General features: G+C 40.7%; 1 protein-coding gene across 1 annotated transcript; it reads right to left on the bottom strand.

Moving 5' to 3' along the window:
• Window positions 1-887: 887 nt before the first annotated feature.
• Window positions 888-7,092, bottom strand: LOC116679853 (plasticin-like). The gene is made up of 9 exons (XM_032509333.1): window positions 6,444-7,092; window positions 4,799-4,859; window positions 4,386-4,481; window positions 3,497-3,664; window positions 3,289-3,414; window positions 2,972-3,192; window positions 2,599-2,651; window positions 1,465-1,538; window positions 888-1,373 (listed from the first exon to the last, which is right to left on the bottom strand). Exons 1-9 carry the CDS (start codon window positions 7,058-7,060, stop codon window positions 1,290-1,292), a joined length of 1,500 nt encoding a protein of 499 aa, XP_032365224.1. The 5' UTR covers window positions 7,061-7,092; the 3' UTR covers window positions 888-1,289.
• Window positions 7,093-13,092: the final 6,000 nt, after the last annotated feature.

The following is a 13,092-nucleotide window of genomic DNA, read 5'->3' as shown; positions in this document are numbered from 1 at the left end:
GAAAGCGGATGTAGAATGTGTCACTGCGGATAAATGTTTGCCCTGAGTTCAGAATTACAGGCGGCACGTTTCCAGGTTAACCAAATGGCTTTCCCTACCAAACAAACTCCAAAGCTAACTTAAATTACTGAATTGCCGGTGCCAGGTTGAGGCAAGAAAATAGAATTACGACCCGATCAATGGTTGACGTTTAGGTGTGCTAAACTGTGAGAATGTAGTGGAATATACTTGCAGTTTGAGCTAGACGGTCGCCTGAGAGGTTGTACGTCGGGCAAAAATACTGCCAGTAAGAAGTAGTTCCTGTTTACAAAGCTCCTTGTTTGTATGAAGGGTACAGTAAGTTAGTTACCTTATGAATAGGCCATGCCATGGACTGTATATTTGATAGTAGTTATAACTAAAAAGTGTATTATGTCACCATACAGGAGCCACACATACACACCAAGCTCCGTCATTTACACTGAAAGAAAAACATTGTTAAAGAAGAACTTTGGACAATCAGATTTAATAACAAGTCAGGCTTAAAAGAACTGAAGCAACGTGAAGGTAGTCTACTGTACATTTTATAACCAAGCACAATTTTCCTAATAAACCATTTGGTGTTTTTACAAACCTGTCTGCAGACAACAATAAGGTTCTTGTAGTTTTGATCAGGCAAGTGCAGCTCTAAATACCTGCTTTAAACACATTTGAGAAATTGGATGTATGGTAAAGGTGTTTACCCTTAAGTTTAAAGCTATAGATTCTGCCGCCCCATGAGAAATTCAATTTAATGACAACACTACTGCCAGCGCGTCCACATGATACAAGCCTTCATTGACCACGCAGAAAATTAGTAGCCATATAAAAACTAGTACATTCATAGTGAGTTGTGGGCACAGATTTGTGCCAATGAAGTTTATTTGCACTTACATATTCATTCATCAATCGTGCCAAATACACACAGCATTGCAAAGCACATTCACAATAGTCTTTTGAACTGGTGACTGTCATATTTTCATATGTTAATAAAGTGGCTTTGCATAGCCCTACAGATGACGTGATGATGAAGATGAAATGTTTAGCAAAATTGGGTGGTTTAAATAGCACCAAAGTGACACTGTCTAAAGGGATTCATCCAACATAGCGCCTATACTGAGAGACTTTCTGCTAGATGATTTAACACAGCTAGTAGGAATGAGGACTATATGAGAATTTGTTTTTTTGGCGGTGAGGGGGGTCCTCATTTATTTCATGTATTTTTTTTCTCTCGTGGCTCTGGCCTTCACACTTTCTATTAGTTTTTTTTTCTATTCGTCGTCCTTGTCCTCCTTGTCATCCTTGTCGTTTCGGACTGACTCTCTCTCCTTCTCCCTCCTGGATTCCTTCACCACCTGATGGAAAAGAAACGGATAATAAATTAAAAAAATTTTTTTTTAAAGTATCAATATATGAAGCTGGTTATTTTTGTATAAATTATTGTACCTCTCCGTCTCTAGTCTCAACGGTCTTGATCACCACAGTCCTCTTGCTCATGCTGCCTGGAGTGTGTTCATAGTCTGTGAAAAGTCAGATTAAAGCACTGCTTTTCTACATTTTTTTTAATTTCACAAAATAGAAGTTTTGCCTTTCTGAATTTTTTTTTTTTTTTTTTTTTTTTTAAAGATTCACTTTGAAGGTGGAACTCAGGCACCCCGGGTTTCAAATTACAAAAAAACTGGTTGATTCGACAGTACTACACAAAATTGACTCGCAAGGTGCATTTTGGAAAATTACATTAGAGTTTAAATTAAATTACATCCGCCGACTTTATCTGTCTTGTGAGCTAAACTGGGTATCACTGTGTCACGAGCCAAAGCATTAAGAGTTTGTTGAAGCAACCAACGTCATAATAACTTATAGCATCATATTATCATATGTATTCATATAATACATTATATGAAACCCACGGGCGCTTTACACAAGTAATGCTACAGGAGGACAAGGGTTAAAGAAAATAGTAAGCAAACACAACACTGTTAATAACCTGACAGAGTGTGACTCACTCTTTTAGTTTTTCTTCGTTTAACTTTCTTTTTTTCTTTGATGGGGCCTGCCCCAGGGTCAGTTATAACTACAACAGATAACTTCTAAAGTAACATTAACATACAATTAGGCCTATATTAAGAAATCTCCTGCTTCCTTTTACCTGGCTCCGCTGACATATGCTAACACTGTAGCTAACACAACTGTTCCGGTGTTACAAAGAAATCTGTGACGTGTCGCAATGTTTTACTGTAGTGCCGTCTACCTGCTAAAAATCATTCTGTTACTTTGCGGGAAAAATTTGAACCGGGCAGATGCCTTACTAAAAATTATGTAAAAATAGCATTCTTTTCACTGTTTGTCTTGTTTGCTGTTACAGGTAATTTAAGGCCATTGTATGAAAAATGACTTTAGAAACATTAAAAATGTACATGTAGTCACTTTAAGTAATATTAGGAAAACATTTGATATGGGAATAGGCCTACACAATGGGGGAAAACCTACATAATTAGTGGCTCCTCACATGTTTCAATGCTATAAGGCAAAAAGGATTTTATTCATGTTATATTTTGGAGAAAGAGAACTATAGCTTACCTCGGTCGCCTTGGTAACTGCTCATGCCGATATTGAGCATGGGAACAGTAATTCTGAAAAGGGAATATGAAAGCTGGTTGTGAAAATTTGCTTTATTTGAGGTTAGACTTGCATATTAATTACTCTGAGGTTTGTAATTGACTGAAAACTAGACAAGAAACAAAACAATAACATTTTTGGCTGTCAGATGAAAACATCAACATCCAGAAAGTTAGAAAGGAAATCACTTTTTTTTTTTATTAGTTAATTTTATATGTACAACTGCATTCTAGATACTGCCCATCTTGTCTCTAATCAGGAGCAAAAAGGGATAAAAGATTTTCAAAAAATCATGTTAAAACAGCAAATAACCTGAGACACATTTTGTTCTCACCTACTCTCCTCCCCCTCCAGCAGTTTACGATAAGTTGCAATCTCAATGTCCAAAGCCATTTTGACATTGAGGAGGTCCTGGTACTCCCGAAGGTGGCGAGCCATCTCGTCCTTCAGGTGGCGGATCTCATCCTCCAGCCTTCCTACATTGTCCTGGTAGTTGCCAATGTCATTGCCAAATTGGTCCTCCATTTCACGCATCTGTCTCAGCAGAGCTTCATTCTGAGAAACACAGTAGCAGACACAATGCAATAAGAGGGTGTGATGTATATAATCATAGATTATTCTACACAAAGGACAGGTGTTTTTTGGGCTCACCGTGTTCTTCAGTGCATCAATTTCACAGCTAAGAGACTGAATCTGCCTCCTGGACTCATTGGCCTCCTGCTTGGCCTGCCTCAGATTATCAGTGTTGCGCTTTGCAGACTCAGTCAGATCATTAAACTGCAGGAACAAAAGAAAGCACACAATAATATATATGTGCTCATATGTTCATGTGTTACTGTCAGTTTGTCTGTTTGCCTACCTTGGACTTGTACCAGTCCTCAGATTCCTGCATGTTCTTCAAGGCAATGGTCTCATACTGGGCCCGGATATCCCTCAGCGCACCAGTTAGGTCAGGCCTGGCGGTGCTGCTGTCCACCTCCATCTTCAGCTGCTGGGTCTGGACACTCACTTGTACGTCCTGGATTTCCTGATAATACCAAGATATGGACAAAATATTGTCAAAAAAAAAACATTGCACTGTTCTTCCATTGCTTTTCTTGGCTGTCAAAAGTGCCAGTGCAGTGGTATCCACCCACTCATTTGTTTAACCTAAAAAAAGAATAAAATCATATTTCACAAAGTGACACTTACTGAAGACAAATTAATCAGTTGAAGCTTGTTAGTTAAACGCTAGTCTTGCATTGCCAGACCTTCCTCCACAGCGCTGCGAAGGAGGGTCTGGCTGGTCCACACAGCATTCCGGGATGGGAGACAAACGTGTTCTGGTTTAGTGGCATTTGTTCAAACCAGACACAATCGTCATTGACGGCGCTAAGCGCTGAGCAGAGCCAAGTAGCAAAATAGCCTCGGGAAGAAACTTGTTTTGGTAGAACATGAGTAGGTTCAAAAGTTGTTTTAGTTGTGCAAAAGATAACTTGGAAAGAAAGGCTAGCTAGCTGTCTGGATTTACCCTGCAGAGATCTGAGGAGCACTTAACGTTAGTCCTCATAAATCAACAGAGTTTAAAATGGCAACACAAAGAAAGCGGAAGGTGACGGACATTTGGCCAAAATTAGGGGAATCTGGCGGAATTTCCGGCGACACTTGAACAATCCCAGAAATGTAACGTCATTTATATAGTTGAGCGCATAAAATTACTTTTCAGCATTTCTGCCGCTTCTGTGTGTGAGTGTTTGTGTGTCACTTACTTCATCATGGAGCTTCTTGAGGAATTCAATCTCATCCATCAGAGACTCAATCTTCCTCTCTAGCTCCAGACGGGACAATGTGGCATCATCCACATCCTAATTTTTACATGAGACAAACACTGTTAAATAAATAAATAAAAAGTAATTAAATTAAAGACAAAAAAATGGCAATACACCATTTGATTTGTGAGAATTTGCAGCCATGGGGGAAAAATATTTCTATAAAAAAGTGCCTATAGTCTCTTTCCTTTGCAGCAGTATAGGCATTTATGAATCTGCCCCACCATATTACATTGTCACCATTGTGGAAGTGTTGGAGATGAAGAGCAAAGCTGTCCATTTTGACCTGATATCAGAGCCTGAGGACACTTCAATCAATAAGGTAATCATGGTCCAGTGAGCTGAGCGTTTACCTTGCGGAAGGCAACCAGGTTGTGCTCAGCATCTGCCCTCTTCTGGGCCTCTTCCTCCAACCTTGAGGACAAAGGAGCAAGACAAAATATTTCAAACAATGTACAGGTTTCCTTCAGGTTCCAAGAATGTCCTCTTTATCAAAAGGGAAGAGAGAACGTGTCAAATTTGTCCAAGAACCCCCTTGCTGTCTAAGGTTGCACCGAGGCATCAGCTGGCAAACAGCATTCTGGATCAATTTGTTAATTCACTCTCCTGTAAAAAGGGTTTGGGAGTGCGCCCAGTGGGATCAGCAGCTGCTCCTTTCAGCTAATGTGGTTTCTCTACAGTTCAATAAGGTCATCTGCACACACTCAATACTGTTATGACCACACAGTTCCCATCTTTTTTAAAGATTTGAAATGGTCATTTTAATATTGAACAAAAATTGCCGGTAGCTGTGGGAGCGTGAATGGTTGTTTTTCTCTGTATGTCAACCCTGATAGTCTGGCAACCTGTCCAGTGTGTACTCTGCCTCTAACCCAATTGGCTGCTCCTGCAAGAATGAACAAAAGTAAATGGAAAAAAGATATTTCATAATGTTCTAGCAAACTCAGTTACAATCCATGAGTCATCGTGATGACTCATCTCAAATTATATCACAATGCCCAATACGCACTTTTGCTCATTCTCTGACTAATTGGCTCCATCCGTCCTGTCAGACAGAAGTCATGTCCAGACTGTACATGAAGTAGATTAGTGGGAAAAGCATCACATAGTGGGCCCTGCTTCCTCATCTTTAATTCATATTGTGTTATAGGGGTCCTTTTGTCCTAATGGGGTCTCTGGCGCCATCCCATTAGCACAGAGGGACACTGAAAACAAACCTAATGGAGTCACTGAGTCACATTGATTTTTCCTGCCGCTATTCTTACCACGCCTGATATCCAAACTCTCTTCCTCTGGTCCCATTTCCTCTCTTTCTCCCCTCCCCACATCTCAGCCCGCCCCACCCTGTGTCTACTCCATCCATCCATCCTCCTTTTATTATAATCTCTGAGTGTGACTACATGATTGTGTGTGTTTCCAGAAGTCCATACATTTGCATTATTTTAGGGTAATCACTAAACACTTCTTTATCTAATTTGGCATCAAGTACAAGTACAGAGTTTTCTGTGGGTCACTTTGCTGTCATGTACTGAGGCTTTCCTCCTTGTTTTTGCTGAATCATGCCAATGCACAAGACATTCAGTAAACATATAAACTTACATATTTTTACTGAATCATGTTGCACATGAGAAACAATCTCATGTGCAAGATGCAGTGCACTGTCCTGTATCATGCTGCCGCTCTGTGGTGTCCAGTCGGCACATGTGCCACGCCCTACATCACCATCACTACCACACCCCCGCTAAACTTGTACAAAACAGTTATGAAATATTGGAATTTCACCTTTGACTTGGTTGGGACAATATGGTTTGGAAAATGATGCAACTTTCTCTGAAGCCATATGTTCTGTAGTGGTTCTGTTGTTTGCTGTAGACAAGGATCTATCTATCTATCTATCTATCTATCTATCTATCTATCTATCTATCTATCTATCTATCTATCTATCTATCTCATTTCTTCATGCATCATACTTTTCTTTCTCAACATGTTGGTACCAACCTCTGCTTGAGCAGGACCACGTCTTCCGCCAGGTTGTCCCTCTCCACTTGGTAATGGTCCCTCTCCTTTCCGGTGGCATCCAGTTGGCGGCGCAGGTCCCTCACTTCCTCCTGGAAGATCTCAGAGGCACGGCTGGGCTGACCATGCTGCTGCTGGCCCTTGAACTGGTTGAGCTCCTGCTGCAGTGCACCATTCTGCTGCTCCAGGTAGCGCACCTTCTCAATGAAGCTGGCAAAGCGGTCGTTGAGCTCCTGCAGCTCGGCCTTTTCGTTGCTGCGGGTGGTTAGGAACTCCTGGTTGATGGCTTCAGACAGGGTGAAGTCCACCTTGTCGTAGGAAAGGCGAGGGGGTTGGGCGGTGGAGCGAGAACGCTGTTGTTGGTAGGTGGTGGAGCGGGATGCAACCACGGGTGACATTGAACGCATATAGCGACCCCCAGAAATGGGCATACGGGAGGATACAGGGGAGTAAGAGGACATGGAAATGGGGTGTGGGCTTCCAAAGGTGCGCCTGTAGGAAGTTGAGGTATGCATTGAAGAGTGGCTCATGGTTGGTCTCGTTCTGTTCTGAGAAGAGAGAGCTGGAGGCTTGGAGATGCTCGTGATGCAACAGTACATCAGATTGAAGAGTGCTGTGGGTTTTTATGCACATAGGCTGGCTATCCCATCATCCTGACACATCCCCCTCCCTTATTTCTCCTCACCCCACCCACATGAGTCCTTCCTTTCTCAATCACTCATGAGCATACAATCTTTGGCCACTCCCTACCCTTAAGAGCTAGACCCTGCCTCTCTCTGTCTCGACAGCTCCACCCTTTTTATCAGAGCACTTGGCAGGAGGCCAGACTGGCTTCCACATTTCTGCTTTGATACCTAGATGTGTCTTCTCACCACCTCCCCTCCTCTCCTTCTCTGATGCTTGCCCTCATTGACACATGTTCACTGGTTACTCAGTCAGTCAGTTTTGTTGTTGTTTTGTTTCTTCACATGATTCATATATACTGTATCAATACAGTGTATGATTTCACTCTTATTTGCACATGTAATGTTCTTAACTTTACTATCAACTGTGTGTCAAGGATTCTGTTACCTGGTCCTAAATAAGAAATTGTAGCCTAAATTGAATCACTTGGATACATTGATTTAATCCCCCCGCCCATCTGTCTCCCTTCCTCTCTCCTCTCTGTCTTTCTGTCTCTCATTCCTTTTACAGTAATGGAACACGTTATTGATATTCTGGGCGTCTGGGGCAGAGCTATGACTCTGCAGTTATTCTATCCTTTTAAATGCACTAGATCCAGTTGTCCCTGTTAGTAGAATAAGAGTTGTCAAAACCCATTATTTCTGGTGAACAAGTTTTTGGCAATGTTGCACGAAGTCTGAATCAGGACTTAATGATGACAGAGGTCAAAGAATAGTTACTGATGTTATAGCAACACTCCCAGCTACCAGCAAAAATAATTAACAGTTTAGGATTACATTATAAAAATGTTTTATTGTTTTTAGTTTAATATAACTTTGAAAGCACTCATTTAATTAGCAAACTGACCAGGAGCAATTTTTACAAGTATTCTCTATATCAAAGTTACAACGTTATAGCACCTTTAAATCAGAAAAGAAAGGATTTTGATCTTTATCATGGACCAAAAAGTGCTGTGAAACCATCAATAGTTAGTTAGTTTCTTTATCTGCAGAGATGTACGTATGAGTCCTGTTTGCAAGGTTGAACAATGAAGTGCATGGAGAAGCTTTACTCTAAAGTTATGATATGGGGTTAAACCTTTAATGTAACATTACTAAATCAACCACTGAGGCAGGGCTTAAGGCTTAACTTGAAATGAAATGCCAAGCTTGCAGCACGATTCATAGACACTATTTAATACTGGTGTGTACAATAGCTTCAAATAATAGTGAAAATGTAACATTATTGTTGGCGATATTGCAGTACCTTCAAATCCTTGTGCAGACTGTGTGTGTATTTGTGTGTGTGTGTGTGTGTGTGTGTGTGTGTGTGCGTGCGCACACATGCATCTGTGTGTGTGGGGTCCATGGTCATTTTAATGCAGACAGGCTACCTCTCTCATTTAAAGTTGACGTAATTCTGAGCATGCTCTGTGGCGACTGGGTGTGGTATTGTCTTCTCTTTGTGTCCCCAGTGATGCTTGGCACCTTGAATCCTGTTCATTTATGCTCTTTGGTATCTAATATAACCTAATACACAACCAAATATATCATATTATAAATATAACATTGTTTCTCTTTTAAACATACCCACTGTTACATATCAAACAGCAGCCTTTATTTTGACCTGTACACAGCGCTTTTTCTAATTAAATGTAACTTTGGGTTTCCTCTTCCTGATGGAGCATCTGAAGCACACTGAAATAATAGTATAGTTATCTCTTCAACTGTCTGTCATTCACATACACACGCTTACACACTTGATTCCCCCTCCTCTGGGTCTGCAAGGCTGCTACTGCCAATGTCTGGCTCTCTGTGTAATAAATGGCCCATGTTAGTCTTAGCTCTGTAATCTAATCAACCTGCTTTATGGTCAGTAACCCTCTCCGCTCTCTCCATCCCCCTCTGTCTCACCGCCTCTCTCCCGCTCAGCTCAGAACACGTGTTACTCTCTGTTCTTTCCCCAGATCAAATCTGTCCATATGTCAAGGTTTCTTATCAGTGTTAGGACTAAATCTGCATTTCTACACCTTAATTGAATGTATGTCTCACACACTCACACACACACACAAACACACACAGGTTCAGTGATTCATTTATTCTTACTATTAGCCAGATGTTACCATGAACGATTTTATCCTTCTGGTTCTCAGAGAATTCCCGAAGGGGCCATAAATTCAATCATGTTTCTTAAACGGTGTCAGGCTAGAATATCTGTTCCACATATTGAACTCACAGTATGTGTGTCTTGTTTCATACAGAAGCCGGCATTTACATATCTTAGTAAAATGGGATGAAAAGGAATACACATATTGAGTTGTGATTTAATTTTAGGGGGTGGGTTAGATTTACCCTAGCCTGGTCCTACCAGACTCTCCCACATTTTATTTGTAAAGAGAGTCTGGCCACTCTCCATTGAAAAGTCGAGAAGTTAGAATAAAACGATTGGAGCTGCCCAGAGACACTCTGGATCTGCCATAACCAATCGCTAACTTTGGTCGTGACGTATGTTTTGCGCATGTGCAACTAAAAGGGGAGACCAACGAGGCTCATATTTAGCATTACCATTGCTAGCGTTAGCCTCACAGCGTTAGCCTTAGCCAACTCCTTCACCACTAACGTTTGCGAGCTTGAAAACCAAACTTTTCCAGAACCCTGTGGTAAGGAGGGCCACCAACAAAACTCAGCAAAGATTGTTCTTGGGCTTTAACTTCGGGATACTCTGCAGCGTTGCTACAACGAAGCAAATGGCTTCGCTTGCATCTTTCTCCCCCGCCACTACGGTACTACAAGTCTAGCGCACAGCCTCAACGTCATCGTTTTGAGCAAGGGGGTAAGCCTCTCCTCTCTAAGGGTTGCTCCCAGGGTGCCATTTTAATGCTACGAAGCCATCACCTGCAGTTAGCATCCCATTGACTGTCATTCATTTTGGCGCCACTTTGACAGTAAATAACTTTACATCTGAAGCGTTTCAAGACTCAATTTGTGCATTTTCTATTTCTAAAGAAACTCGAGAATGTATAGAAGGCTCCATCACCTTGTACCTCACATTAGGTTTCCGTAGCAGACGTTTTTGTAAAAATAGGCTAACGATTGTGTCATAACCACGCTATATGCTGTCGCATAGTTGACAAAACACCGTATTGCCAGGAGAAGCTCGCAGACAGTTTCGATTCACATCACTAACGTTAACTAGCATGTTAACGTAGGAGGGCGGAGCCAGGCTAGATTTACCCTATGTTCATAAATTATGTTTTGGATGTGGTCTCTGATACTAAACAGCAGTCAGCAATGACAACAGCACAAGCACTGCTTTATTGAAAACTGAGCTTACAGCATAATTTTCAGCTGCCATTTTGTTAATACATTTTGACTTTGACGACTTATAGTGGTAGTAATTTCAAACCTGTTGCTAGGCAAGAACATCCCTATTAAACTATTTTGCAATTCACTGGATTACATTCAATGCTTCTCAACAATGTCAACATGTCAATTATGGTTTAGGTTATGGAAAGATGGTGGTTACGGCAAATAAACTATGGTTACTGTATTGATATGCACATGAGCTGACTATTGCAGCCTATAAACCACGTTTACAAGACAACAGAGTTAAAATATTTAATTTTGTATGTGTATAACATTTCCATCAAGTGGTTAATGTAATAACGTTTCACATGCTATAGATTTCTTTTTTAATACTTCATTAAGAAGAAAGAAATTAGTTGTTGTATGTTTCAAATCAAATGTGACTGACACTTTTAGGATGATAATATTTGTAGTATGTAATGGGGGTTGAGGCTGAGGTACACTTGAAACAAAGAACTTAACAAATGTTGTTACCAATGTAAAAAATAAAATAGTGTGTATCAGAACTGGTTAATGTACTGTATATGCTGATTTTGCAGCAAGACTTATTGCTACATCCTTGACTGTGGTAGGTTTCTGCACTGTAAAGGGCGGATGAAGGAAACTGCATCCCTTTTAACATCCGTTGCTAAGGTGTGGTGAGCAATAAAGAATCGTTCAAATGAATAAGAGCCATGTAGCTACTTCTGTGGTGTCACCCTACTGACTCATCTCCAGGTTCACTGTCCAGAAAGGACTTAGGACTTGGAAAAGTCTGGCCTGGTTATTTGGAAAAAAAAGGTTATTCATGAAGCTTGCTGACGATTCAGCCACTTTGAATGGGACAAGTGGTGAGGAGGCTGGGACCTATTAAAAGCTGCAGGCCTGGTAAGATCCGGGTGGGCTGTCAGGTCCAAGATAGAGATCATCATGTGAAAAATGATGGCCTTCCTGCATGGCTGTGGTGTCTTGTTGGGGCTGCAGTGCACATCCGGAGTGAACTGAGATAATAACACTTGGTACATGTGACCTAGTGACATGTTAAGGGTGGAGGATGATTAACGGCTGTGTTTGTGTAATTACTTTAATGGAGCACTGCAGTGTTTCACATGTTTGTTGGAAGGATATTTATGTGGAATATTTATGTATGTTGGTAAAGAGAGATAAGTAAGAAACAACATTGTGGAGTGTACATGAGTTAAATAACATTCATAATAAAGCAGAAAAAATGCACTAAAAAACTTAAAACTACAGATTACTTACTGATACCCCAAATAGTTTTGTTGAGAAAAGTGCACTGTTTTATCCCATATTTAGTGCCCCAAAACTTAGATTCCCACGCTAGTGCAATAATACAATTGACTGAATTTTAAATTCTGTAAATACATTAAGTAAACAGCCTTCACTTTCTTCACACCTTTACTTGGATTCATGAATGCAAACAACAACTTCCAAGATCCATCCTTTCCTTTACTTCTTTCTCTTTGCATGTTGGATTCCACTGTGTAGGCCGGGCCATAGCTTCTCCCATTAAAGATTTTGCTGCACTGACGTCATCTTTTTTTCCTGCACTGCAGTGTTTCATATGATGTGTGTTACGACCAGCAGCTCAATGCATGAAGGTATCCCGCAACAAATCATTTTTAATTGAGCAGAGAGTGGGACATGTATTCTTTTTTTTAGCCAACTCCGCTGCAGTGATCCTGAGATCACACCACTTCCTGAACGCATCACTGCACCACCTAAATGCCTGCTGAGACCATGTGAAACGTTTATGACGTGCCATATTTAACTAAGTGGTTTGCTGCAGTCCAAACAAGGCATATTTTGTTGTAAGAATATTGCACTTTATCTTTTTTTCTTTTTGAGTGTTATGTGTTGGTGTTTTTGTCTAAATGTTCTTTCCCTATCTAATCCGATGCAAATTTAATCTAATCTGTGATTTAAATGTGTGATATATTCTGCCCATCCATTCAACCTCATCCAGGGTCAGGTTGCGGGGGCAGCAGCTCTAGCAGGGGACTTTCCCTTTCAATAGATTTACCGCTAACAGGCCTGTGTGTGCCCAGTTTACTATTTTATTTATGCTTTTTCTTTAACGTAAAGTTGTTGTAGTAGATTAGTCCTTATGAGTGTTTAGCCTGCATTAATTCGGTCTTCATGTCCAGAGTAAGGTTTCACTACCCAGTTTATCATTTGGGATATGGGAAAAACTCTCTGGCTTGTTTTGCATTTTTTCAAACCAATCACATTGTCTTTCATGCAGCAACGGTGCCCTTTCATAATAGGTATCCGAAGCAGAGTAAAATGCCTTAAAGCTTTATCCCAGCACTGTACATCCGGTAAGTTGCCATGATTTACAAATCCAGCAGATAGGGATCAACATTTGCATTCTTTTGGATGGCATTTTCTGAATGTAAGTTCAATATTGCATTTTCCTTTAGCTCAGTTTTGGTCTCTACCAACTCATTTGCTGGCTCTTCTATCTGTGATGGTATTAACAGTTGGTTTATTGGTGCTTTTTTGTTGAAAACAGTTGCCTGCTGCATCTAAAAGCAACGCTTATGAGAGGGCTGAGAGCAAAATCATGAAAATCACATGCAAATGAAAAGTAAAACACCTGA

Source organism: Etheostoma spectabile, unplaced genomic scaffold, assembly GCF_008692095.1.
Source record: "Etheostoma spectabile isolate EspeVRDwgs_2016 unplaced genomic scaffold, UIUC_Espe_1.0 scaffold00018250, whole genome shotgun sequence".
Taxonomy (NCBI): Eukaryota; Metazoa; Chordata; class Actinopteri; order Perciformes; family Percidae; genus Etheostoma; species Etheostoma spectabile.
Note: the sequence above shows the minus strand (reverse complement) of the source record. Positions and strands in the feature narration are given on the sequence as shown.